Source organism: Microcaecilia unicolor, unplaced genomic scaffold (assembly GCF_901765095.1).
Source record: "Microcaecilia unicolor unplaced genomic scaffold, aMicUni1.1, whole genome shotgun sequence".
NCBI classification, from domain to species: Eukaryota; Metazoa; Chordata; class Amphibia; order Gymnophiona; family Siphonopidae; genus Microcaecilia; species Microcaecilia unicolor.
In genome coordinates this window covers 127,253-155,246 of record NW_021963054.1, presented here as the reverse complement: position 1 = coordinate 155,246, position 27,994 = coordinate 127,253, and the positions used below count along the sequence as shown (strand labels likewise).

The following is a 27,994-nucleotide window of genomic DNA, read 5'->3' as shown; positions in this document are numbered from 1 at the left end:
AAGATCTTACTATGAAGGTGGTCTTTTTGGTAGCTATATCATCGGCTCGCAGGATTTCGGAACTTCAGGCTCTTTCATGTAGGCCTCCATTTCTGTGGTTTTCTAAGGAAAAGGTTTCGCTGCGTCCAGTCCCTTCGTTTTTGCCTAAGGTGGTATCCTCCTTTCATGTCAATCAGGTGATTTCGTTGCCGGTGTTGGGGGACCGGACGGGGGATGCTTCTCAGCGTCGTTTGACGAAATTGGATGTCCGCAGAGTGTTGAAGGTTTACTTGCGCAGGTCAGAGGAATTCAGGTCTTCGGACAGGTTATTTGTCCTTCATGGGGGGCCCAAGAAGGGAGCGGCTGTTTCTAAGGCATCTATAGCTCGGTGGTTGAAGGATGCCATCTCTTCGGCGTACATATTGCATGGCCGTATGGTGCCGGTGGGGCTCAAGACACATTCCACTTGGGGGATGGCGTCTTCTTGGGCAGAGAGTAGTTTTGTTCCACCGGTGGACATTTGTCGAGCGGCGGTGTGGTCCTCCCTGTATTCTTTTGTCAAACATTACAGAGTGGATGTACAGGCAAGGGAGGATGCCAGTTTTAGAGCTGCAGTCCTGTCCTCTGGGCTTCGCAGGTCCCACCCTTAGATGTGTTTACTGCTTTGGTACGTCCCAAGCGTCTTGAACGGTCTGGAGGATTGCTGAGGAAGGTGAAATTAGGCCTTACCTGCTAATTTTCTTTCCTCTAGATCCTCCAGACCGTTCAAGAGCCCACCCAGTGTATCGGACAGTTCAGTGTGATATTTTCTTTAGACTTCAGTTGCTGATATTTCTAGTAGCTCCTGTGATTTGGGTCCTGGAGTTTTACTAAGGGTAGTTTGTGGTACCATTTGTGCCCATCTGCAGTTGAATTCCCCCGTCTTAAGGGGAGGAGATCTGAGTGTGGATTCAGTGGTTTTGTTTAGGTGGAGGTGTTTTGTTCCTCTGCTTTGTTACTGTTTTACTGGTTAGTAGAAGGTCTGCACAGGCTACTTGTATAAGACGTTTGAGTGTTCTCAGTCTCCCTCTGCTGGTAGGAGTGCATAACCCAAGCATCTTGAACGGTCTGGAGGATCTAGAGGAAAGAAAATTAGCAGGTAAGGCCTAATTTCACCTTATTTACTATTCTAACACTTAAGCTCTAATGTATGTTCCTCTCTGTTAATGGGGGGACCATTTTGTTTTTCAAATATAACCTTAATATCATCAGTACTATTACAGTTGAGTGATTTCCTAGATGAAAATGTTCTCGACAGTCTGGGTACAGATGTCATCATAGTACTGAATCTTTACAACTTGAGATACTGGTAAAGACATATCACGACTGTTTTAACTTGTGGGTATAATTGGATCTTACTGCTGCCTTTGACACAGTTTCTCATCTGAATCATTCCAGTTTCTTAAAGAAATTGGTATTAAGTATGCGGTTTTGACATTGTTTGGTTCTTATCTTTCTCATCAAATTAAATCTGCCTGTTGGAAGCAAGAACATTTCTAAGTTTAGCTGAGAAGCGTTTCCCAGGTATCTCTACTCTCACCCATTCTCTTTCATTTGTATTCAACACCGTTAGCGAGATTAGAAGGTTGGGAGATTGATTTTCACTTTTTTGCTGATGACATTCAGCTTATTTTCATGAAAGATTATCAAGAGGATGTCCTCACTGACTATAATAAACTTCAAATTCTAACAGACTGGATATGCAAGTATGATTTGGTTTTAAATACTGACAAATCTGTAATGTGGTTATCATGTAAGCAACGTGTTTTATGAGTGCTACCCAAGATACATGGAAAGTCCCTTTCATTACTGCAGGGTATAACACTTGGATGTTCGATGTAGTGATGCATTGAAATTTAATCTTCAGATTGGTAATATTGTAAAATATTGCTTTTATTAATCTTCCGATAATAGGCCACTTGAAACCGGTTTTGACTGAAAGCAATTTGGTAAGCATAGTACATGCCTTGGTCACTAGTAATCTTGACTACTGTAATTCTGTTCTTTGGATTGAGTAAATCCAGTTTTAAACGTTTGAAATTGGTACAGAATCCAAATGAACAGCAAGTAAGTAAGAGATCTGATCATATAACTCCAGTGATGTACTGGTTGCATTGGTTGCACACATCACTTTCAAGCTTTTATGTTGGTTTACAAATTGTTTTATGAGGGTCTTCCAGTTTATTTTTCAAAAAAGTTGATGAAAACTATTCTCATCATAGAAAAGTCATCTTCAGCTTCCTGGTCTTGATGTCGTTGAGCTTGCTAAGACTAGAAAGAGAGTTCTTATATGTGGGACCTTCATTATGGAACTCTTTGCTTGGTGATCTCTATAACGCTGCTGCTTCTTTTAGCAGTTAACTTAGTAGGGTATGAAAAAGGTTTGCATAGCTTTCTAAAAGAAAAGTCCATAAGCCATTATTAAAATGGACTTGGGGAAAATCCACTGCTCTATGATGAGCAGCATAGACTGTATTGTACTGTTTTGGGATCTTGCCAGCTACTTGTGACCTGGATTGGCCACTGTTGGAAAGAGGATGCTGGGCTTGATGGACCTTCGGTCTGTCCCAGTCTGGCAATATTATGTACTTTTTGTGAACGTTTAGAAACTTGGTTGTTTCAATAGTGTATTAATTTGGTTTGTATTTTTTGGAACTAAATGTTCATTGATATTTAATAGCAGCTGTCTTTATGTAAACTGCTTTAACACTACAATACAAATGTATGTAAAATTAATAAATCCAATAAGTCTTATTCACAAGTAGCTAGGGCACTCCGCTCCTCCCCCCCCCCCCCCCCCCCCCCACCAGATCAGTCCAGCCATCACTGCAGCAGTCTTCAGTGGCCACTCATGACATGTCATTTAGGACCTAGCTAATGTGAACAGTAAATGCAGCAACTAGGTGTCTCCTTAGAATCTAGACCAGCCATTCCCAATCCATTCTCAACCTAGTCCTCAGGGCACACCTAGCCCCATTGTGTTTTCAGGATATCCACAATAAATGAGAGATTTGTATGCAACTGAGGCAGTGCATGCAAGTCTAACTCATGAATATTCATTGTGGATATCCTGAAAACCCAATGGGACTAGGTGTGCCCCCTTGGACTGGGTTGGGAATTGCTGACTTAGATACTGAACAGTCTGTGGAAGAGAAACCTGGTCTTGGAATCAGCTCAGGTCTTCCAGAGGCAGACCTTGTCACTGATCCAGCCTTTAGCCATTTTCAAATTTTATCCCAATAGATCTGGGTCAGTGTGCTTAAGCTCTTTGCTACTGTGCAGGGTTGTAATAATCATAATGTTAATAGTGATGTAAAGTTTGGGGGTGGGGGGCAGATTTAGAGCTTAACAGAGTTGTCCTGTTGTGCACCTGGAGCAACTTGTCCCTAATTTTACCAAGAATGGAAAAGTGATTCTGTGACTCATCTTCTGAGATGAGAGCTGTCAATCTGCATGTTAAGTGGATGGTAGATACTCAGGAAGATGCTTAGTCTTGGGGCTTGTGACCCTGTAGCTATTTCTGTAAATCTGGTAACATGTTCCTTATTCCTTTGTTAGGTGGAACAGTGGCAACACTCCTGTGAGGAATACAGAATTTGTGTACGTGCCTAGTATGTGTGTATGTACTCCTTTTATTAGAGCAGGAATAGCTGGTAACATTAGAAGCTTTTGCTCTGTGGCTGTGACCAAATTACACTTTTTTTTTTTTTTTTTTTGCTGTCATGTTTGCTGAATATACCTTTTGCTTTTCGAGTAGCCAGCACCCGTGCAGCCTCTGTCTGGCCATGCAAGTCACGCCCCTATCATTTCAGCTTGTAGTAACAGAACTGACCGTTTTTCCTGCTCTCTGAATTTCTGTGAAGCTGATTTTTGTAAAGTCATAGTTGTATTGCTTTCTAAGATCATTTTTATTTGAACATGATATGATAAAAGTAACATTTCTATCTATAGACCTCCACAATCCAAAATTCTCCGTGAGGACCAGAACCACAATATGTACATAGCAGGCTGCACTGAGGTAGAGGTTAAATCTACAGAAGAAGCATTTGAGGTTTTCTGGAAAGGTGAGAAACAGCATTTGAAACTTGTGCTGTGGTCATGCTCCGCGCTGCTGGAAGGTGGAGCTCTGGTGTGGACCTGCTCGGGGTATGTGTCCGCAACTGGGTTTTCAGTTTGTTTAATTCCCTTTCTGATGATGCAACGCAAAACTCGGCCAGAGTCAAAGAGAACTATTATTTGAAATCGTGAGAATGGATAGGATGTGGAGTTTGAACACAAGCACAATTTATCCTCAAGGGAAGTAAACCCCATATGCAATTTCTGAATCATTTTTTGATTTATGTATGGTTGTTATACATTGGCTGTGCAGTGGCTTTTGCACATGATTTAGTATATCTCCTTATGACTATATAATAGTACAGTTGTACCTTTTGATCCTTGAGCAATTCAACATGTAATGTGCCATGTATACGGAATATTGTAGAGTACTGGTATAAATGAGTATATATAAACTAGATTTCAATATATATCTATGTATATATGTGCACATAGGGTTGAATATAATTAATTAGAATTGATTACTATCAGAGTAGCTGCGGTTGGCTTTGGTGTATGTACATACATGACTTAAGGAGGCGGAACACCTAATGTGCTATGATGGTTCCATCTGTGACACTGCCACATATTCGTTTTGGGGATATAATGGTTGGAATGGGTACGGACTGAGCACATTAATATTATCAGTTTGTGGGGTTTATTTGAGCTTAGTTTGAGTTTATAGGTAATTGGGTAAGTTCTGAGTTATAGTTTTGGGGGATACAGGTATATAGACCAGACATGAATTGACACCTTTGTACCCCATGTCATAGGTCAGAAGAAGAGGCGTATCGCTAATACCCAACTGAACCGGGAGTCAAGTCGTTCCCACAGTGTCTTCACCATCAAACTGGCCCAAGCCCCACTTGATGCAGATGGAGATAATGTTTTACAGGTAACTATTTCCTCTTCTCCCTTTCCATTATGTCTCCTCTCTCCACCCCCCCCCCCCCCCCCCCCCCCCAAGATCCAGCATTTGTCTTTCCTGTCCCCTACCCAGCTGGCGAACCCCTCTCTAACTGGCGTCTCAAACACAGGTCTACTTTTATTTTAAAGTTTTTGCTTTTAGAGGCTGCTGGCAGTGAACAGTGATGCATATGCACTGCTCATGCCTTCTTTGATACTTCCTACCTTATGCTGGAACAGGAAGTTGCCTCAGAGAAGGCTGTAGGGAAGGCACGAACAGCGCATATGCATTGCTGCCAGCAGCCTGTACAAGCAAAAACAACTTTTAAAAAGTCATCTGGGAATGGGAGGGTGTTTGGGAGGCCAGGAGAGATGCCGGGTCACAGGCTAGGAAAGGAAGGAGCACACAGAAGAACAGGAAGTCACCACTGTGTGAAGATGGGAGCAAGCAAAACAAAACACTTCACTGTTTGGGGGGGGGGGGGGAGGCTGGGGAGGCATGAAATCCCAGGCATCATGGTGACCTGGTGCCCGGTATCTATCAATCCTGCTCCATGCAGCAATGATTGTCTTACCTCCTAGTCTGATTTATGGGTCAGGGTGGTTTACACAACATATGAAATAGATATAAGACCTGGCTTGTCCACTGTTGGAAATGGGATACTGGGCTAGATGGACCATTGGTCTGACCCAGTATTGTTACTCTTATGAACACCATATTAAAAGAAAAGATAAAATCATTCACTCAGCAAAAGAGCGAACATGTAACCTTATGTGGGGTGCCTGTGCTGGACCTAAACTCATTCGTTTGGATTGATCTGGTAAGACTTGAAATTTAGATGTACTTGCCAATTTTCATTCTTCACTGCTTATATCCTAATGTGTAAAGAATTTTAAATTAAATTTTTGGCGTCACTGTAGCTGTTCCAGGCTGGTGGCTTTGAGTCTTTAAACTTCTTTTCCAATTGGAGTGGAGGAGTAGCCTAATGGTTAGTGCAGCAGACTGAGATCCTGGGGAACTGGGTTCAATTCCCACTGCCGCTCCTTGTGATTCTGGGCAAGACACTTAACCCTCCATTGCCCCAGGTACAAATAGCATTATAGAAATGATTATTAGTAGTAGAGTCTTAATGGTGCTTTAAACTAGAGGCCAGATGTCATTGTTAAGGCAAAGTGTGTCAACATCAACAAAATTCGCCCTTTCCTCACTGAGCATACCACCCGAACCCTCGTCCATGCCCTCATTACCTCTCACCTCGACTACTGCAACCTACTCCTAGGCTAGATGGGCCATTGATTTGACCCAGTATGGCTATAATTATGTTCTTATAAGAATGTTATGAAATGAGCAGGTATTGCTGATTATTAGAACCTTACACTGTCTCAAAGGATGCTTTTTTTTTTTTTTTTTCTCACAGGAGAAAGAACAGGTCACCCTCAGCCTGCTGTCTCTGGTTGATCTTGCTGGAAGTGAAAGAACAACTCGGACAAAGGCAGAAGGAAACAGACTCCGTGAAGCCGGTAAAATTGTTGTATGATTTTTTAAGTGCATATTACATCAAATTTATTTCCAGACATTTGATATACCGCAAATCGATCCTAGATTCAGATTAGAAAATACTATAGTTTCCTATGTGCAGACGCACGCACAAAAATAGATTGCAACTTGATCAGATCATTCGTCCACGCCGCACAGCTGAGAAGAGGACTTCGGCTGGTGGGGGTTGGGGTTCCCCGCCAGCACAGGTACGTGACGGCGATGGGGGAGGGTTGGCGGCAGGAAGGGGGGCTTGAGAGGGTCGCGGCAGGGAGGGTCCAGGGGTCAGGAACTCGGAGGGGGGGGGGTCTGGAAATCGGAAGGAGGGAGGGAGGGGGGTCTGGAAATCAAGGGGAGAGTTAGGGGGGTCTGGAACGAGGGGGGGAGGGAGGGGGATCTGGAACAAGGGGGGAGGGAGGGAGAGGGGGGCCGGAACTTGGGGGGGAGGGGGACTCGGGGGAGGGAGGGGGCTGTCTGGAACTCGGTGGAGGAGAGGGGTTTGGAACTCAGAGGAGGGAGGGAATGCACCACCTGTACAAAAACTAGGGGGAAAAAAGCGGGGGGGGGGGGGACCCTGGAACTCGGAGAGAGGGGAGGTGACAACGACCCTGGAACAAGGAGGAAGGGGTGACACTGGAACTGAGAGGAAGGGGCGGGGCCCCTGGCATACACTCTCACACACACGCTCTCTTTCACAGACACACTCACACCCAGTCTCAATCTCTCTCTGTCTCACACACACACTCGCACAGTCACTCTCACACATACTCTCTCAAACATACACACTCCGAGGAAAACCTTGCTAGCGCCCATTTCATTTGTGTCAGAAACGGGCCTGTTTTACTAGTTTGTAATATTTTCTAAAAAAAAATGTATTGAACATTGCTGCATTTAAACTCTAGTTGAAAAATATATTAGGCACTGGGTTTCTGTTGGTGAAATAGATGGCTTATTCTAGATATAAGCAGTGGATTAGGAAGCCATCCCCAAAATTTTTTTTAACCCCGCTAAGCTAACCACTTTTACTACATTCTCTGGCAATGCATTCCAGAGTTTAATTACACTGAGTGAAGAAATATTTTCTCTGATTTATTTTAAATTTACTGCTATATGTAGCTTCATCACGTGCTCCCTCGTCCTAGTATTTTTGGAAAGAGTAAACAAGCAATTCAGGTCTACCCGTTCCACTCCACTCATTATTTTATAGACCTCTATCATATCTTCCCTCAGCCATCTTTTCTGCAAGCTGAAGAGCCCTAGCCGCTTTAGCCTTTCTTCTTAGGGAAGTCGTCCCATCCCCTTTATCGTTTTTGTCACCGTTCTCTGTAACATAGTATCATAGTAGATGACAGCAGATAAAGACCTGAACGGTCCATCCAGTCTGCCCAACAAGATAAATTCATTTTACATGGTATGTAATACTTTATATGTATACCCGAGTTTGATTTATCACTGCCTCTCTCAGGGCACAGACCGTAAAAGTCTGCCCAGCACTGTTCCTGTACTAAAAGTTCTGAAGCTAACGTCGAAGCCCCTTAAAATTTACACTCCAGCCCATCCATGTCTATTCAGTCACGATCAGGGCACAGACCGTAGAAGTCCACCCTGCACTGGTTTTACTCTCCAAATACCGGCGTCGCCACCCAATCTCCGCTAAGATTCTGTAGATCCATTCCTTCTAAACAGGATTCCTTTGTGTTTATCCCACACATGTTTGAATTCCATTACCGTTTTCATCTCCACCACCTCCAACGGGAGGGCATTCCACGTATCTACCACCCTCTCCGTGAAAAAATACTTCCTGAGTCTGCCCCCCCTTCAACCTCAATTCATGTCCTCTAGTTCTACCACCTTCCCGTCTCCGGAAAAAGTTTGCTTGTGGATTAATACCTTTCAAATATTTGAATGTCTGTATCATGTTACCCCTGTGTCTCCTTTCCTCCAGGGTATACATGTTCAGGTCGGCAAGTCTCTTCTCATACGGTTTGCAATGCAAATCCCATACCATTTTCGTAGCTTTTCTTTGCACTGCTTCCAGTCTTTTTACATCTTTAGCAAGATACAGCCTCAAACTGAACACAATACTCCAAGTGGGGCCTCACCAATGACTTGTAGAATGGCATCAACACCTCCTTTATTCTGCTGGTTATACCCCTCTCTATGCATCCTAGCATCCTTCTGGCCACAGCCATCGCCTTGTCACATTGTTTCTTCACCTTTATATCCTCCGACACCAACACCCCAAGGTCTCTCTCCTGAGTGGAGCTTACTAATCTCTCCCCTCCTATTCGGTATCTCTCTTTTGGGTTTCTATACCCCAAATGCATCACTCTACACTTCTTGGCATTTTACCTTTTCTAATTCCACTATATCTTTTTTTAAGATGTGGTGACCAGAATTGAACACACTATTTGAGGTGCGGTCACACCATGGAGCGATTCAAAGGCATTATAACATCTGTGAGTGCTTTCCGGGAACTGTGAGACCCCTGGAGTGTGGCCCCAGTGTCCTAGAAGTCACCGGGGAATAACCTGAGAGTGAGAGACAGCCCAGAGGCAAGAGGGACTCAGTTGGTGGGAGGAGAGTGCTTGTATAGATCACATACCCAGGTGCAGGCAGGCCTGAGCAGTGTTGGGGACAGACCCCCCAGGTGCCTGCAGGGTTAACCCAAGGCATGTGCTAGACATTTCATGACAGTACTGAAAAGTATCTTGAGATTGGATGCCTTCAAGAAATCAGATTTTTTCCTCTTTTTTTTTTTTTTTTTGTATTGTTTTATGGGCCTTGTCGAGAGACCAGCCTCCAAGTCCTCCTGTTTTACACCACCCAGAACGGTAGATTGTGTGGTTTATAATTTAAATAAATAGTGTTCTGGATTACAGTTGTGATATAGACAGCTTATATAATGGCCCAGAAAGTGGATCCAGTGTGTCTCCATACTCATTCAACAAGAGCTCAAGTGACCTGGAAAGAGGCCCAAGCTGTGTCGCAGCAAGGTATCTGCACAGTGGGAAATTTGGTCTTCCTCCTGCCCTGAGGGATGGCGCTCTGGTACATCCCGCTAGTCTGGACTGCTCTTGCAGGATGAAATGGAAAATGAAATTTGATCTTGCTTGTTAATTTCCTTTCCTTGATGCCTGCTAGACTACTAGTCCATCGTATCTTCCAGGGATACAGTGGGGTTAGGGATCTCTGCATGGCTAGCCTGCAGATATGCTCTGTTCATTTGTGCCTCTCAAGTGGTTATCAAGTCATTTTCATTACTGTTGTTTCCCTGCAGGTCTTCTCTTTGAGCAATTTTCTTTGGTCATATTTTTGCTTTGGTGTGGGCATACTGACAAGTAGAGCCCAACTGAAACTAGAATCTTCAGTTTCTGCCAAAACCGAAGCTGAAAACAAAACTGGCCCTGCTCCTGAAGAGCCCCCTCCTCCAGAAGGCAGACTCCTGTGCTTACTGTGTCAGACTTGGTGGCTAGTGAAGGCAGGCGTGACTCCCAAGTCGCTTCTGCCTCAAAATGGCCGCCGCAACCTGCCCTCAGGAGCTACCAACAAATCTGACATGGTAGGCACAGTAGGGGGGGTGGGGTGCATGGGGGCTGTGCAACATAGTTTTAGTTCCGGCTGAAAATGCACAGGCATGTTGAACTGAAATAGGACCAATCATGGATTTCAGGCTAGTTTCGACATCAAAAACAAAATTTCGTTGGCCTCTACTGACAAGTTCCTGGTTTCACCACTATGTATGCTGGTGGTGCCACTGCAAAATATTTTCTTTGTCTCCATCTGCTGGTAGGGGGATTGAACCCATTGGTCTGAACAATGGGGTCCAAAGATTCTTAAACAACCCCCACCCTCCCTTCAAGAACTGGACTACATCTAGCTACACTGCTTTGGACATTTTGCCCAACTGATCTCAAAAAGAAGCTAAGGCTGCCACTTGAACCTTCAGGAGACAAGGAAAGGAAATCTTCTCCGAGGACAAGCAGGCTGCTTGTTCTCACATGTGGGTCGACGTCCGTGTCGGCCCAGGAAACGGAACAAATTTTGAAGCAAAAATAAAGTTTTTTGCCTAGAGTCTTCTGGCGCGTGAATCATGCGCGCACCGCACATGCGTGGTCGAATTCCCACCCGTCACGCGAGCGTGCCCCTTAGTTTTCTTTTCTCCGCATTGAGGTGCGGTAGTTTTTTTCTGTGCTGCTCTCAGGCCCAGGGAAAAGTCTTCAAGTTTTCATTTTTTTCTCCTAATTTTTCTTGTTTTATTATTTTTGTCGTTTAAAAAAAAAATAGAAGTTCTCATAGTGTACTTTTAGTTTTTCTCCCCTTTCAAGTTTCCTTTATTTTTCGTCACGGCCGGGCTATTCCCTTATTTCTGCGCCCTTTTTTCTTTTATCAGGCAAAATCGCGTCTTTTGATTTTGCCAAAGCTATTTTCCCTTCCATGTCATCGAAGACACCCAGCAGCTTCAAACGTCGTACTCGGTGCAACCGGACCATCTCAGGTACTGATACCCACGCTTGGTGTATCCAGTGCCTTGGGCCCGACCATAGCCCAGCCGCTTGTAGTCTGTGTCTTTGTATGATGAAACGGACCCAAGCGTCTCGAGAAGCTCAACGAGAGATGCTTTTTGGGGCTCGGTCCGGTCCTTCGACATCGAAATGCGCATCGACGTCAGGAAGAGAGGTAATGGCTGCTGAGTACATTCCCATGGATCTTTCTCTACCCCCATCCTGCTCTCTGTCGGAGTTCCTCAAGGATCTGTCCTCGGACCCCTTCTTTTCTCAATCTACACCTCTTCCCTGGGCTCGCTGATCTCATCTCATGGGCTCCAATATCATCTCTATGCTGACGACACCCAGCTTTATCTCTCCACACCAGACATCACTGTGGAAACCCAGGCCAAAGTATCGGCCTGCTTATCCGACATTGCTGCCTGGATGTCCAACCGCCACCTGAAACTGAATATGGCCAAGACGGAGCTCATTGTCTTTCCACCCAAACCCACCTCTCCTCTCCCTCCACTCTCTATTTCAGTTGACAATACCCTCATCCTCCCCGTCTCATCTGCCCGCAACCTCGGAGTCATTTTCGACTCCTCTCTCTCCTTCTCTGTGCACATCCAGCAGACAGTCAAGACCTGTCGCCTCTTTCTCTATAACATCAGCAAAATTTGCCCCTTCCTCTCTGAGCACACCACCCGAACTCTCATCCACTCTCTCATTACCTCTCGCTTTGACTACTGCAACCTACTTCTCACTGGCCTCCCACTTAGCCATCTATCCCCCCTTCAATCTGTTCAGAACTCTACTGCGCGTCTTATCTTCTGCCTTGACCGATATGCTCATATCACCCCTCTCCTCAAGTCACTTCACTGGCTCCCGATCAGGTACCGCATACAGTTCAAGCTTCTCCTACTAACCTACAAATGTACTCGATCTGCAGCCCCTAAATACCTCTCTACCCTCATCTCACCTTATACTCCTACCCGTAACCTCCGCTCACAGGACAAATCCCTCCTCTCAGCACCCTTCTCCACCACCGCCAACTCCAGGCTCCGCCCTTTCTGCCTCGCCTCACCCTATGCTTGGAATAAACTCCCCCAGCCCATACGCCAAGCCCCCGCCCTGCCCATATTCAAATCCTTGCTCAAAACCCACTTCTTCAATGTCTCCTTCGGCACCTAACCATGATACCTCCATTCAGGAAATCTACACTGCCCCAATTTGACTGACTGTATTTTGTGTCCTTTTTGTGTCCTTTAGACTGTAAGCTCTTTTGAGAAGGGACTGTCCTTCTATGTTTAATCGTACAGCGCTGCGTAACCCTAGTAGCGCTTTAGAAATGTTAAGCAGTAGTAGTAGAGAGACCAACTCGCGCTGGGAGCAGTGAGACATCGAGTGGGTCTCCACCTTCCTCGAGACCTCCTGTTATGCAGGCCCCCCGGGACCGACCTTCGTCGGACCCGGCCCCAAGGAGACGCGAGGATTCCACGCCTTCCTCAGTACCGAGGATTCTCAATGACGGGTGTCGAGCGAAGGCAAAGAAGCACAGTCCTCATTCTTTTTCGATACACGGTACCGGGAGCTCCAGGGTGTTGAGAGAATCGGCACCCGAGAAGCGTCTGCACCAAGAAGATCGCTCCCCCTCAATACAGGAGGTGCCTGCTCCCGAGCCTCCAAGGTTTCTGACACCACCTGTTCCACGGACCCCGCAGCCTTCTCCGATGGCAACTCTCGACGAGCACATCCGGGCCTTGTTTCCAGAACTTCTGGAAGGACCGCTACGACAGTCAGCTTCGGTGTTGGGGGTGCTTGCGCCTTCCATACTATCTGCTGCAGTGGTGTCTGGCCCTTCTCCTGTGGTGAGGTCCCCGACTGCGGTGCCGCCTGCGGCATCGGCGTCAGCTGCCACCCAGGTTGACTCCCCTTCGATGTTGGTGGAGGGAGCTTCGCTGCAGTCTCATCGGGCGTCGGTCTGTTGACATCGCCATCGAGGACGTCGTTCCTCAGCTTCGAGGCAGGTTCAGTGTTGGAGTACCTTGACAGATGTCTTATCCGATACTGAGCAGGAGTGTTCGTGGGAGTCAGAGGAAGATCCCAGGTACTTTTCTTCTGATGAGTCCTATGGGATTCCCTCTGAACCTTCCCCTCTACCAGAGAGGAGACTATCTCCACCAGAGAGTCTTTCCTTTTTCTCTTTTGTCCGGGAAATGGCTACGGCTGTTCCCTTCCCTGTGGAGGTTGAGGATGAGCCCAGGACTGAGATGCTCAAATTCCTGGGTTATTCTTCTCCACCTCCACCTAAAAAGAGGCTGTGACAGTCCCTCTGCATAAGGTACTGAAGGAAGTCCTTATGCGAAACTGGTCGGCCCCTCTGTCTGGCCCCATGGTCCCGAAGAAAGCTGAATCCCAGTATCGGATCCACGGTGCACCTGGATTGATGAGGTCTGGGTTACCCCACAATTCTATGGTGGTGGATTCCGTTCTCAAGAGAGCCAGGAGTACTAGAGACTATGCTTCGGCGCCCCCAGACAGAGAAGCTAGGACTCTTGATTCTTTTGGGAGGAAGACGTATCAGACTGCTTTGCTCGCTGCCATGATCCAATCATATCAGCTCTTCATGAGCGTTCACTTGCGGGACTTGATAAGGCAACTGTCTAGCTTGGTTGATGCGCTCCCTCCGGAGCAAGCCAATCCTTTTCGCTAGGTGGTCAGGCAGCAGAAGGCGTGTCGAAAATTCCTGGCCAGGGTTTTGTTCGACACTTTTGATGTAGCATCCAGGAACGCTGCTCAAGTTATAGTGATGCGTACTGTCATGGCTGCGTGTGTCTGACCTGGATCATTCGGTCCAGCAGTGGATGGCGGATGTTCCTTGCCGGGAGGACAACCTTTTTGGTGAAAAAGTAGAGGATCTTGTTGATCAGATCAAGAAGCATAATGATGCTATGGATTCTCTCTCCCACCGGGCGTCTTCTGCTACTACATCCTCATCTAGGAGGTATTTTGGGGGGGGAAGAGGAGTGCTCCCTATTCCTATCCTAGGCGTAGGTACACTCCTATTTCTCGACAGCCTTCCCAGGCTCAGCCCCAGCACGCTCGTTTTCGTCAACAGCGTGCACCTAAGGCCCGTGTTGCTCCCCAGCAAAAGCAGGGAACGGGCTTTTGACTGGTAAGCATAGCCTCTGTAAAAGTGTCCGTGCCAGACGACTTGCCGGATGGAGGGTGGTTGATATTTTTTCACCAAAGGTGGCCTCTCATAACTTCCGACTGGTGGGTCCTTCAAATAGTCTGGTAAGGATACACCCTCAATCTGGAATCCAAACCTCCAAATTGCCTACCGGGAGTTCATTCTTAGTTCCCAGCACAAACTAGTACTTGCAGAGGAACTCTCTGCCCTTCTGAAGACCCAAGCGGTCGAACCCATTCCACCAGGGGAAGAAGGGCTGGGATTCTATTCCAGGTACTTCCTTGTGCAAAAGAAAACAGGGAGGATGCGTCCCTTCCTAGACCTAAGAGGCCTGAACAAATTTCTAGTCCGAGAAAAGTTCAGGATGGTTTCCCTAGGCACTCTTCTTCCCCATGTGCTCTCTGGACTTAAAGGATGCTTACACACACATTTTGATACTCCCAGCTCACAGGAAGTATCTTCGATTTCGGCTAGGAACTCAGAACTTTCAGTACTGTGTACTGCCCTTTGGTCTGGCGTCTGCGCCCAGAGTGTTCACAAAGTGTCTAGCGGTAGTCGCAGTGTTGCTACACAGACTAGGAGTGCATGTGTTCCCTTATTACGATGATTGGCTGGTGAAGAGCACCTCGAAGGCAGGCGCTCTACAGTCTATGTGAATGATTATTCAGGTGCTAGAACTACTAGGGTTCGTGATCAATTACTTCAAGTCCCATCTCACCCCAGTTCAAAAAGTTGGAATTCATTGGAGCTCTGTTGAACACGAAGACAGCTCGAGCTTATCTTCCTAAGGCAAGATTAGACAACCTTCTGTCCTTGGTGTCCATAGTTCGAATGTCTCAACAGATCACAGCTCGGCAGATGTTGAGACTTCTGGGGCACATGGCCTCCACAGTTCACGTGACTCCCATGGCACGCCTACACATGAGATCAGCTCAATGGACCCTAGCTTTCCAGTGGTATCAAGCTGCGGGGAGTCTAGAGGATGTAATCCAACTGTCCACCGACTACCAGAATTCTCTGCAGTGGTGGACGATTCGATCCAATTTGACCTTGGGACGTCCATTCCAAATTCCTCAGCCACAAAAAGTGCTGACGACGGATGCATCCCTCCTGGGTTGAGGAGCTCATGTAGATGGGCTTCACACTCAAGGAGCCTGGTCCTTTCAGGAAAAAGGTCTTCAGATCAATCTCCTGGAATTGCGAGTGATCTGGAACGCTCTAAAGGCTTTCAGAGACCAGCTGTCCAACCAAATCATATTGATTCAGACAGACAATCAGGTTGCTATGTATTACACCCTCAGTGTCAGTAAGCCGTCCAGATGTGGCTTTGGGCACGCTGTCATGGCATGTTTCTGCAAGCTACTTATCTGGCAGGCTTAAACAACGGTCTGGCCGACAGGCTGAATAGGATAATGCAATCTCACGAGTGGTCACTGGATATGAGTGTCGCCCGCAAGATCTTCCGAGCATGGGGCACTCCCTTGGTGGATCTTTTTGCCACTCAGATCAATCACAAGGTCCTTCAGTTCTGTTCCAGGCTTCAGGCTCACGACAGACTAGCGTCAGATGCCTTTCTCCTCCTTTGGAGAACAGGCATCCTGTATGCGTATCCTCCCATACCTCTAGTAGGGAAGACTTTGCTGAAACTCAAGCAAGACTGCGGAACCATGATTCTGATTGCTCCCTTCTGGCCGCGTCAGGTTTGGTTCCCTCTTCTTCTGCAGTTGTCCTCCGAAGAACCGTGGAGATTGGAGTGTTTTCAAACCCTCATCACTTAGAACGAGGGGTCGCTTCTGCATCCCAACCTCCAGTCTTTGGCTCTCACAACTTGGATGTTGAGAGCTTAGAATTCGCCTCCTTGGGTCTTTCAGAGGATGTCTCCCGAGTCTTGCTTGCTTCCAGGAAAGATTCCACGAAGAAGTGTTAATCTTTCAAGTGGAGGAGGTTTGCTGTCTGGTGTGACAGCAAGGACCTAGATCCTCTTTCTTGTCCTACACAGACCCTGCTTGAATACCTTCTACACTTATCAGAGTCTGGTCTCAAGAGTTCACCTTAGTGCAATTAGTGCTTATTGCCGTGTAGAGGGTAAGCCTATCTCTGGACAGCCTTTAGTTGTTCGCTTCATGAGAGGTTTGCTTTTGTCAAAGCCCCCGGTCAAACCTCCACCGGTGTCATGTGATCTCAACGTCGTTCTCACACAGCTGATGAAAGCTCCTTTTGAGCCACTGAATTCCTGCCATCTGAAGTACTTGACCTGGAAGGTCATTTTCTTGGTGGCTGTTACTTCAGCTCGTAGGGTCAGTGAGCTTCAGGCCTTGTTAGTGCATGCACCTTATATCAAGTTTCATCACAACAGAGTAGTCTTCTGCACGCACCCTAAGTTCTTGCCGAAGGTGGTGTTGGAGTTCTATCCGAACCAGTCAATTGTCTTGCCAACATTCTTTCCCCGTCCTCATACCCGCCCTGGCGAAAGCAGTTTGCATACCTTGGACTGCAAGAGAGCATTGGCCTTTTACGTGGAGCGGACAAAGCCCTTCAGACAGTCCACCCAGTTGTTTGTTTCTTTCGATCCCAACAGGAGGGGAGTTGCCATCGGAAAACACACAATCTCCAATTGGCTAGCAGATTGCATTTCCTTCACTTATGCCCAAGCTGGGCTGACTCTAGAGGGCCATGTCACGGCTCATAATGTTAACAGCCATGGCTACGTAAGTGGCTCACTTAGTCAGCTTCTGTTGAAGAGATTTGCAAGGCTGCAATGTGGTCATCAGTCCACACATTCACATCTCACTACTGCCTCTAGCAGGATACCCAACACGACAGTCGGTTTGGGCAGTCGGTGTTGCAGAATCTGTTCGGAGTTTAGAATCCAACTCCAATCCCTAGACCCATTTTTGTTCTGTTCCAGGCTGCACTGTGTTTGCTCTTTATGGTTTCATGTCAATCTATGTTATGTCCTCGCCGTTGCGATGCCCAATTGACCAATGTTCATTGTTTTGAGTGAGCCTGGTTGCTAGGGATACCCCACATGTGAGAACAAGCAGCCTGCTTGTCCTCGGAGAAAGTGGATACTTACCTGTAGCAGGTATTCTCCGAGGACAGCTGGCTGATTGTTCTCACAAACCCGCCCTCCTCCCCTTCGGAGTTGTTACTAGTTTGTTCTATGATTTTGATTTAATTAAGGGGCACACTCGCGTTACGGGCAGGAAGTCGTGTGCGTGATTCACGCGCCAGAAGACTCTAGGCAAAAAAACTTTTTATTTTTGCTTCAAAATTTGTTCCGTTTCCTGGGCCAACGCGGACATCGACCCACGTGGGAACAATCAGCCTGCTGTCCTCGGAGAATACCTGCTATAGGTAAGTATCTTCGCTTTTCATCTTGGAGCTTGTGAACTTAATTTTCTGTTAAAGTAGCATGTTTCAGGTCTTGAAATGAATTCATCTAAGATGTAGTGCTAAATGCTGTAAGCATATCCTGGTTCCATATTTTGCACACAAGACTATAATGACTTTTTGTTTTCAGGTAACATCAATCAGTCACTTATGACTTTAAGAACATGCATAGAAGTTCTACGAGAGAACCAGCTTTATGGCACCAACAAGGTATGCAGTGACAATTTATGGAACTTTGGTGTAAGATTTTTATCACAGTCCACTGTTGTGGCTCACCTGGCATAATCTCTGTTTCTGTGTATAAACAGCTACGTATCTGGGACAGAAATTTTGAGTTCTTTTGTTGACCAGGGAGAAGGCCCAAATGATTGAAATAAAATGAAAAGACTGAGAGGTTTAAATACTACATAAATCTGATATGGCTTGTATTGTGGTCCCACGTACAATACAGATTTTGGTGTGACAGAAAAGTGGATTCTAAAACATTAACTTCTAAAAATCCATTTATGATGCTTTTGGATTAAACTTGTCCTAGAATATCTCCAGGATTGGAAGAAGTACTGATTCTTTTGTTGCAAGAAGATATGTAAGAACATAAGCGTTGCCATGCCGGGACAGAGCAAAGGTCCATCAAGCCTGGTATCCTGTTTCCAGCAGTGGCCAGTCCAGGTCACAAAGTACCTGGCAAGATCCCAAAAATGTAAAACAGATTTAATGCTACTTATCCTAGAAATAAACATAACATAAGAGTAGCCATACTGGGTCAGACCAATGGTCCATCTAGTCCAGTATCCTGTTTCCAAACAGTGGCCAAGCCAGGTCACAAGTACCTGACAGAAACCCAAATAATGGCAACATTCCATGCTACAAATCCCAGGGCAAGCAGTTGCTTCCCATGTCTGACTCAATAGCAGACTATGGACTTTTCCTCCAGGAATTTATCCAAACCTTTTTTTAAACCCAAATATGCTAACCACTGTTACCACATCCTCCAGCAAAGAGTTCCAGAGCTTAACTATTCGTTGAGTGAAAAAATATTTCCTCCTATTTGTTTTAAAACTATTTCCATGTGACTTTGAGTGTCCCGTCTTAACAATGGCTATGGAATTTTCTGTTAGGAAATTATCTAATTCTTTGTTAAACCCTGATAAGCTAACTGCTTTTCCCACATTCTCTGGCAACGAATTCCAGAGTTTAATTACATGTTGAGTGAAGAAATATTTTCTCCAATTTGTTATAAATATACTACTTAGTAGCTTCATTTAGTGCCCCCTAGTCCTTCTGTTTTTGGATTTACTTCTACCCATTCTTCTCCCTTCAGCTGTCTCTTTTCAAAGTTGAAGAGCCCTAGCCACTTTAACTTTTCCTCATAAGGAAGTTGTCCCTTCATTTTTGTCACCTTTGTCTGTACATTTTGTAATTCTGCTATATCTTTTTGAGATGCATGGACTAGAATTGTACACAGTATTTGAGGTGTGGTTGCACCATGGTGTGATACAAAGGCATAATAGTCTCATTTTTATTTTCCATTCCTTTCCTAATAATTTCTAACATTCTGTTTACGTTCTTAGCCTTTGCTCAGTGTGCAGCAGCGGCTAATGTTCTATTTGCTTTCTTATCCACCACTGCACACTGAGCAAAGGTTTTTGGGATAAATAAAATATGTTATAGACTGGTGAACCTCACGTTGGTGCTGGGCAAAATGGTAGAGACTATTATAAAGAACAAAATTACTGAGCATATTTAAAAGCATAGATTAATGAGACAAAGCCAACATGGATTTAGTAAAGGGAAATCATACCTCACCAATCTATTACATTTCTTTGAAGGGGTGAACAAATGTGGATAAAGGTGAGTCGGTCATATTGTGTATCTGGATTTTCAAAAGACGTTTGACAGAGTACCTCATGAAAGACTCCAGAAGAAATTAAATTTGCTGAAGACACAAAGTTATTCAAAGTTGTTAAATCGCGAGAGGATTGTGAAAAATTACAAAAGGACCTTCGAAGACTGGGAGACTGGTTATCCAAATTGCAGATGACGTTTAATGTGAGCAAGTGCAAAGTGATGCATGTGAGAAAGAGGAACCTGAACTATAGTACTACTAATCATTTCTAAAGCGCTACTAGACGTACACAGCGCTGTACACCCCTTACCCCTGGCCACACAAGTCTCCACCTCCCCCTGGCCACACAAGTCTCCATATTTTTCTCTGCACAACTATAACAGTGCTAGGGTGTCTCTATAACTAGCCCCTCCAAATGACACACTGATTACGATTTATAACAAATTACCTATGAAAAGTTATTCCATTATACTTCCTCTGTGTATATCTGTATGCTGCACAAGCCAGCATGTTTGAAAATAAGTGAGATTAAATGAAAAATGCTACCAACAATAAAGAATGGGAAGGGGAAACAAAGACTGGCCTATTGGCTTCAACTTTTTGACATCAAACTATCTCCTGTTTTCATCCAACCTCCTTGGCAGCAAAAGCGAATCCCGAAGGCCATCTGCTTTGTGCCCCAGTGTCTGTGACAAAAAAACAAAAAGTAAGCGCGGGGCTTCAGCAGCCTTCAAACATGCGCTGACGTCAACTTCCAGCTGGGGGCAAAGGACTAGCAGAACTGACAACACATGCTTGAAGGCTGCTGCAGCCCTGAACTTGCTTTTTTTTTTCTTGTTTTACTGCCGCTGCTGTCTGCAGTAGCAGTTCGGGTGGTGGCGGAAGAGAGGTTGGGATTTGCCGCGGTACCCCAGAGAGTTTGCTGCAACGCACCAGGGTGCCGCAGTGCAGTTTGGGAACAGCTGACTTAGTAGCTTTATTGTGTGCCCCCTAGTTCTAGTATTTTTGGAAAGAGTAACCAAGTGATTACCCGTTGCACTCCACTTAGTATTTTATAGACCTCTCTCATATCTCCCCTTGGCTGCCTCTTCTCCAAGCTGAAGATCCATAACCATTTTTGACTTACCTCATAGGGAAGTCATCCCATCCCCATTTTCGTTATCCTTCTCTGTACCTTTTCTAATTCTGCTATATCTTTTTTGAGATGCAGTGACCAAAATTGCTCCCTTAAGATGGCCACCTTGGTGGCTATTACTTCCACTAGCCAAGTCTCGGTGTTGCAGGTGTTCTCTTGTAGGAAGCTCTTTCTACTGTTTTTCAAGGAGCGCATGGTGTTTCATCTGCTTCTGTTTTGTTTTGTTTTTTTGCCAGAAGTAGTTTTTTCCTTTCACCTGATCCAGTCTCTGCCAGTGTTTCGCATTGAGAATTTGGCAGATCCTCTTTTGGTTGGACATGCGGAGGGCGCGCCATTGTTTGTGAAAGACAGCTGAGTTTTGGAAATCAGATTGTTTTGTTTGCAGGCCAGAGAAAGGGGTGAGGCAGATTCTAAGGCCTATTTGCAGACCAGAGAATGGGGGGTTAGGCAGATTCTAAGGCCTCGATTGCCCACTGGATCAAGGAGGCTATTTCTTCCATCTACTTGCTCAGTAGCAGAGGGCTCCCTGATGTGTTGAAGGCACATTCCAACTTGTTGTGGGCTGAGCAGGTTTTCATTCCCATTCCGGACACCTGTTGAGCACTACTACTACTACTACTATTTAACATTTATAGAGCGCTACTAGGGTTATGCAGCGCTGTACAATAAACAAAGAATGACGGTCCCTGCTCAAAGGAGCTTACGATCTAGAGGACAAGATGGACAAGGAGAGCAGACAAGCAATGATTGGAGTAGACAATCAATAGTTGGAACAGTCTAGGTTACTAGGTACAATGTTAGGTTCCAAAAGCGACATTGAAGAGGTGGGTTTTGAGTAGAGATTTGAAGATGGACAGTGAGGGTGCTTGGCGTATGGGCTCAGGGAGTCTATTCCAGGCATAGGGTGAGGCGAGGCAGAAAGGGCGGAGCCTGGAATTGGTGGTGGTGGAGAAGGGTACCGAGAGGAGGGATTTGCCTTGTGATCGGAGGTTACGGGTAGGGGCGTACGGGGAGATGAGGGTGGAGAGGTAGTGAGGGGCTGCAGAATGAGAGCAGGTTAGTAGGAGGAGCTTGAATTGTATGCGGTGTCTGATCGGAAGCCAGTGAAGAGACTTGAGGAGGGGGGTGATGTGCGCATATCGGTTTTGGCGGAAGATAAGACGCGCAGCCAAGTTCTGAACGGATTGAAGGGGGGGGGGATAGATGGTTAAGTGGGAGGCCAGTGAGGAGCAGATTGCAGTAGTCAAGGCGAGAGGAAATGAGAGCGTGGATGAGAGTACGGGTGGTGTGTTCAGAGAGGAAGGGGCAAATTTTGTTGATGTTGTAGAGAAAGAAGCGACAGGTCTTGACTGTCTGCTGGATGTGGGCAGAGAAGGAGAGGGAGGAGTCGAAGCTGACTCCAAGGTTGTGGGCAGATGAGACGGGTAGGATGAGGGTGCCATCGACTGAGATAGAGAGTGGAGGGAGAGGAGAAGTGGGTTTAGGTGGGAAGACAATGAGCTCAGTCTTGGCCATGTTCAGTTTCAGGTGGCGGTTGGACATCCAGGCAGCGATGTCATATAAGCAGGCCGATACTTTGGCCTGGGTTTCTGCAGTAATGTCTGGGGTGGAGAGAGAAAGCTGAGTGTCATCGGCATAAAGATGATATTGGAAACCATGAGAGGAGATCAGTGAGCCCAGGGAAGAGGTGTAGATTGAAAAAAGAAGGGGCCCAAGGACAGATCCTTGAGGAACCCCAACAGAGAGCGGGATGGGAGCAGCCACATGATCATCACCACATTACTTTGTCAAGTATTAAAGGTTGGATGTTTGGGCCAGGAGTGAGGTGAACTTTGGTGTTATGGTTCTGGCTCAGGGTTTGTCTGTACTTCCTTTGTTAGGTACTGCTCTGGTAATTGTTGTGGAGCAGACTCTAAGGAAAGAGAAATTAGGTCTTAACTGTTAATTTTCTTTCCTTTAGTTTCTCCAGACCATTCCTGACCCCCTCGATTGCTGCTTCATTTGCATTTCTTCCATTTTTCTTTCTCTTTTGGTTATGCCAGCAGGAGGGTGAGGTTCTGGACTCGATTCTTATGTTTAATGCTGAAAACAGCATTGGTGATACAAAAAAAATTTATTAATGACACTGGACATAAATTGTTGATCAACGAAGAGGGGAAACAATTCAGAAATACATGCGTCTTGACATGAGGTGTCGCTGTTCCAGTCTCAGGCATGGCATTGTGGTGTTTTCACTGAGGTGTTTGGGGTTTTTTTTCCCCTCTAGGTGTTTGTTTGGAGGGTTGTCCGTTAACATCCATCTTAGCTTTGTCAATAGAAATACTGAGGGACACAGGACTGCACAGAGCTTAATAGAGTGACATTACTAGTAGTTCTCAGTCTCCCCATCTGGGGAGGTAGAAGGGAATATATCTACTCGTTGGGAATAGTCTGGAGAGACTAAAGGAAAGAAAATAAGCAGGTAAGATCTAATTTCTCCTACATTGACAGGATAAACTCTGGAGGAAAGCCCGTTTCCTCAGAGGGCTCCTGCAACCTGTCTGCTTGTCTCTCCAGTAGCGGCAGGTCTACCAGATGCAGCGGGGCAGCTGTGATGCAGGAAGACTCACAAAAAAAACAGGTTTCCCAACATCTCCACAACTAGGGTTGTATCAGGCCCCCTACACTCCATTCTAGCTCGGCTTCCCTCACAGTGCGGTGTTGGCCACAAAACTTCTACCATCCTGTCTTGCCATGCACTGCTTACAGGCTGCACCTGGCAGCATTCAAGCCGTAATAAGTAGAAGGCAATGGAGTACAAGAAATAGCAGCAGCAAATATATATAATTCATACTAAAATGTTTTCTGTGAACAGAGGAATCAAAATCCTAATAAGCACATGGAGGAAAAAGCCTCAGTCAACCCTTACCACTTCATTTAGTAATGGCATTAAAGGGTTCCAGTGTCTATCACAGGCATAAAAAAACCTCCAGTGCAAAATACTCTTCTTCCTTAGCATCCCTCCGGACCGGACCAGGATTGGACTGATGGGTTGTGCTCGCCTACCAGCAGGTGGAGACTGAGAAAAAACTCTGACTCTAGAGAGCCAATAGGAGCCCTGGCCATGTGACCTTAGCCCCAGTATTTTCTCAGTCTCCCAGCAGGTAGGAAGTGAGCCCATTAGTCTCTCTCCTTTTCTCTTTAGATATTACAGATATTTGTGATAATTCTTCTGTGCCTGGAATCTTATTTAGAGGCTTGACAGGGTTTCCTTTCTCTTCTTTCTTTGACAGCCTCGGGGGTGTTAAACTCGGGTGTCTCGAGTCCACCCCCCTTCCTCCCCATCTCCCTGGCTTAGCAGGGAAGGGCCGTCCCTTTCTCTGGAAAGGTGTACCGTCTTTGGGAGAGGCAGCCACTTTTAACAGGTAGCTGCTTTAAAAGAATTAAATCAAATAAAAGTAAATTCAAAGAAGCAGCCTTTCTTTCCCCAGACTTCTAACGAGCAGGCAGCTCCAGTGTTTTATTATGATTGAGGGGTTATAAAAAAAAAAAAAAAAACAAACAGAAGAAAATAATTCAGTATCTGTGACTTTAAACAGCGATTTTTCTCGTCAGATTTAATTTCCTCCATTTTCTTGCGTTTTGGCGGCGGCAGTTTAAACAAATGAAAAAAAAAAAAAAAAAAAAGAAAGGTGCGAACCGTGTAAGCGCGGCCACCTGTTTTTTCCGATATGGCTTAAAAGTTCAAACAGCTGCTGTCGGTCAGCGTCGCGCAGTTCACGCAGCCGGAACATGTAAATTTTGCTCTCCCTTCAAGGTTTCTTCGGGTCCGGTGCTGCCTCCAGTTTTTTCGGGGCCTTTTTCGCCGGCTGTTGTTTCTTCGCCGTTCCACTGGGCTCCGCTTGTTCGGAGGTGTCGGGCGCGCTGTCGACAATCGCCACAGGGCCAGTGGAGCGAACGGCGGCCATTTTGTTTCTCCCTCCATCTTATCAGTCGGGGATCTCTCTGCTGAAGGTAAGGCTGCAGTTCATAGAGCAGTTCGGCTCCAAGATGTGTACACTTTTGTATGTGCTGAACGGCGTATTCTAAAATGCTCTTCACATCAGCAGGCAATATTTGGTTGAAAGGGGGCTCCTTTCATATATGGATATATAACAAGCTTTTCTTCTTTTAAATTTCTATGTATCACGGGGCTGTTAACACTAGTTTTTTCTGGTGCTCAGTCATTTTTCATTGCCTGATGGAAAATCTACATCTTATCATAATATCATAATTCATTTCAAGTATTTTCCTCAATAGCTGTAGTATTATACAGTGTTTTAAGAACTTTAGAAACTTTCTCTATAGGCATAGAGTAAATTTCTGTCTTTCTCATTCCCTGGTGAATAGGACTACATTGTCTAAGAGTCAATTGATTGGTACTTTGCAATTCTGACCATAATATCTTAGTTCCTTTCAAGCATTTTACTCCATGCGTATGATGTTATATAGTGTTTTAAGAACTTAACAGACACTCTCAATGGCTGTAGTGTTATACAGTGTTTTCTTTTTCCGACTTTAAGAAGCCTTCTCTAGAGGCATACAGTATATTGTTCAGATGCCATGGGGATATATCAGCTCTTTCATATTCTCTGAGGGACAGTCCTGTCTACCAAGCTCCCAGTCACTCAGCTGCCTTAGCAGGCATGCTTTATTCATGTCTTCCCTTCTTTTCCAACTGCCTTGAAGCCTCTCATTTTTCATTTTAGCTTTCTTCTGGTTTTTACAGGACATATGGTCACTTAGAGAATAAAGTCATCCTTTCACTTAAAGATAGTGGACGGTCCTCAAACCATCTACTCGTGTTTGTCTCTACTCTATCAGTTCAGCATTGGCAGATTATAAACATCCTGGTTTGGTCCAGTATGCCTATACATACCATCTGCTATCTCTTCCTCTTCCTTAGAGACCTGATGTTATATCAAGCTTTCTTGAATTCAGATACAGTCTTGTCTACACTGCCTTCACCAAGTGGCTGTGGCACAACTTCACTTTTTTCGTTACAGGTAATTTCCAAGTTTGTCCTTTTTCATTTTCATTCTATGCGCCTTCACTCCAGAGTGTTCTTTCAATTGGAAGGGGATTCACTCACTTCCTGTGTATTTATACCATAGGTACATAAGTATGGTTATGCTGGGTAAGGCCTAAAGTCCATCAAGTCCAGCATTCATATCTAATGGGCATAGGTACATAAGTTTTGCCATTCTGGGGAAGCTCAAATGTCCACCTTTCTACAGCCAGAACAGCATTAAAGAAAAGAAAAAAAAAATAAATAAAACCTCTCACGAGAGTATCGAACAGAAATCTCTGCTCCAAAAGCAAGGCCTTGCAGTAATTCTGCAAACTAACGCATACAATATTTGCCATGGCTGTTCACCACTAGGAACACCGGGGACCCTGGGCCTAGGTTCGGTGTTTTAACCTGAAACAAGCTCAACATTCATATCTATTGGGTGTGAGTCTGGTACTACTACTACTACTTAACATTTCTAGAGCGCTACTAGGGTTACGCAGCGCTGTACAAATTAACAAAGAAGGACGTTCCCTGCTCAAAGGAGCTTACAATCTACATCTCAGTGAGGGAGGACGCATGACCGTGGTACGTGGATTAGTGGTATGTGGATTAGGGAGATCCAAGAAATTACAGGCCGGTGAATCAGACGTTCATACTGGGACAATTTTTTTCTGTCCGGAGCGTACTACCATAGCTGGTGGACTCCTATATTCAGAACTTACCCAACTATGGAACGCCATAGAGATAGGGTTGGAGTTTGTAGCCCTATTTAACTGGTGTCCTTGGTCACCCTTCCTCTTCTCCTCAGGATCCAGAGAATGGCTAGTTTTTTGCTTATGCATTAACCGGTCATTTTCAGCAGTACTCGCTCTTCCGTTCTTTTATAGATCTAAGAGGATGTTCATTGCGCTCTTAGGGTCATTTCATTCTTACCTAGACGACTGCCTAATTGGAGAAAGTCTTATCAGCAGAGTTCTCAGGTCACGCACCGGGTGTTGCATTTCTTACAGTCTTTAGGTTGGGTGGTGATTGTAGCCAGGCCTCTCATTTGATCTCTCATTTGATCTCTCATCAGATATCTCTGATTTTCTCTTTGTTTAGTCAGGTTGGCGCACAGTCTTTTGTCTCCTCTGCAAACATCCCAGTTTATATTTTTCTTGGTGACCTTGGGCCTTCGGCCATTTCCTCGCTCTATTCTGCAGAATGCAATTTTACTTTCTAATGCCCAAGAAGGAATTTTCCTTCATCCTATTGCGAATCTCAGGGTCATCAATCGCACTATTTAAGTGTCATCTAGTTATCTCAAGAACCTTAGTTCTGTCATTGGGATGCTTCGTGCAGTACACTTTTTGGCAGAAGCTTGTTTGTATATATTTTTTTTTCTGGGGGACCTCAGCAATTCGTTTTACCTTCGGGTGAATTTTGTTTTCCCTACTGACAAACAAGGCGGAGAGAGCTATGTTGGTCCTTGCCATGGCAATGGGTTATGTCATCCGCCAAGGAGGAGTTAAGAGTATACTCTTGAGTTTGTACTCATTTTTTCTTAGTTGTGTCACCCTGCATTTAGGTGAATGGACTCTCATTTTTTCAGCCTTACTTCCTCACTGCGACACTTCAGGGCTATCTCTTTTTGCCTTCAGGCTCACGAACATTTCTTGCTTCTTCCGTTCAGCAACAGTCTTGACGGAGACAGGGACAGATGCCAACGTCCAGCAGGGGTTTTTCAGCCTTCTTTATGCGTTTCTTCCATCATCTCACTAGGTGTTTACGCAGAACCAAGGCACCCTTCTACATCCGGACCCCCAGTCACTCAAACTTATGGCGTGGTTACTGGGTCTGCAACATCTTTGATATTTTCGCAGGAAGTACTTCAAGTTTTAATTGCTTCCAGACAGAAATCTACATTAAAGTCCTATGAATCAAAGTGGCGACGGTTCACTCTGTGGTACTCCTCTCGCCACTTCATTCCACAAACAGTATCCATTTTGCATGTTTTGGAATATCTTCTGCATCTTGCGAAATCTTGTCTGTCTTACTCATCCATTAGAGTTCATTTGGCAGCTCTATCAGTGATGCATGATACTGTTGACAACCGCACGCTTATGCAGCATCCACTGTCAAAGCGGTTTCTTAAAGGAGTCCTGCACCTGTACCTCCCGCTTCGTCCACCAGCTAGGTGAACTAGGTGAACAGACTCTTAAAGTTCTGTTTTCTAGTAGCCATAACTTTTTCTATAAAGTTTTCCTCTTCAAGCAGTGTTTCCCAGTAGCCATTGCAGCAAGTAGATCTATGTGTGGAATACTTCTACGGTTGGTAACTTCTTTTCGGTCTGCTGTAGTTTAAAGTTTT

The 27,994-nt window shown here is 45.4% G+C and overlaps 1 protein-coding gene across 12 annotated transcripts in view; it reads left to right on the top strand.

The window, feature by feature from the left end:
* LOC115458851 (kinesin-like protein KIF23) overlaps nt 1-27,994 on the top strand; it is a 222,104-nt gene that overhangs the window by 87,363 nt on the left and 106,747 nt on the right. For 8 of the 12 annotated variants that reach the window (XM_030188676.1, XM_030188677.1, XM_030188684.1 and 5 more), the window contains exons 8-12: nt 3,577-3,618; nt 3,970-4,082; nt 4,887-5,008; nt 6,438-6,540; nt 17,763-17,842. In XM_030188676.1, coding sequence (XP_030044536.1) covers nt 3,577-3,618; nt 3,970-4,082; nt 4,887-5,008; nt 6,438-6,540; nt 17,763-17,842 — 460 coding nt within the window. The remainder of the gene's footprint in view (nt 1-3,576; nt 3,619-3,969; nt 4,083-4,886; nt 5,009-6,437; nt 6,541-17,762; nt 17,843-27,994) is intronic. The other 4 variants (XM_030188680.1, XM_030188687.1, XM_030188679.1 and 1 more) reach the window with 1 other exon arrangement.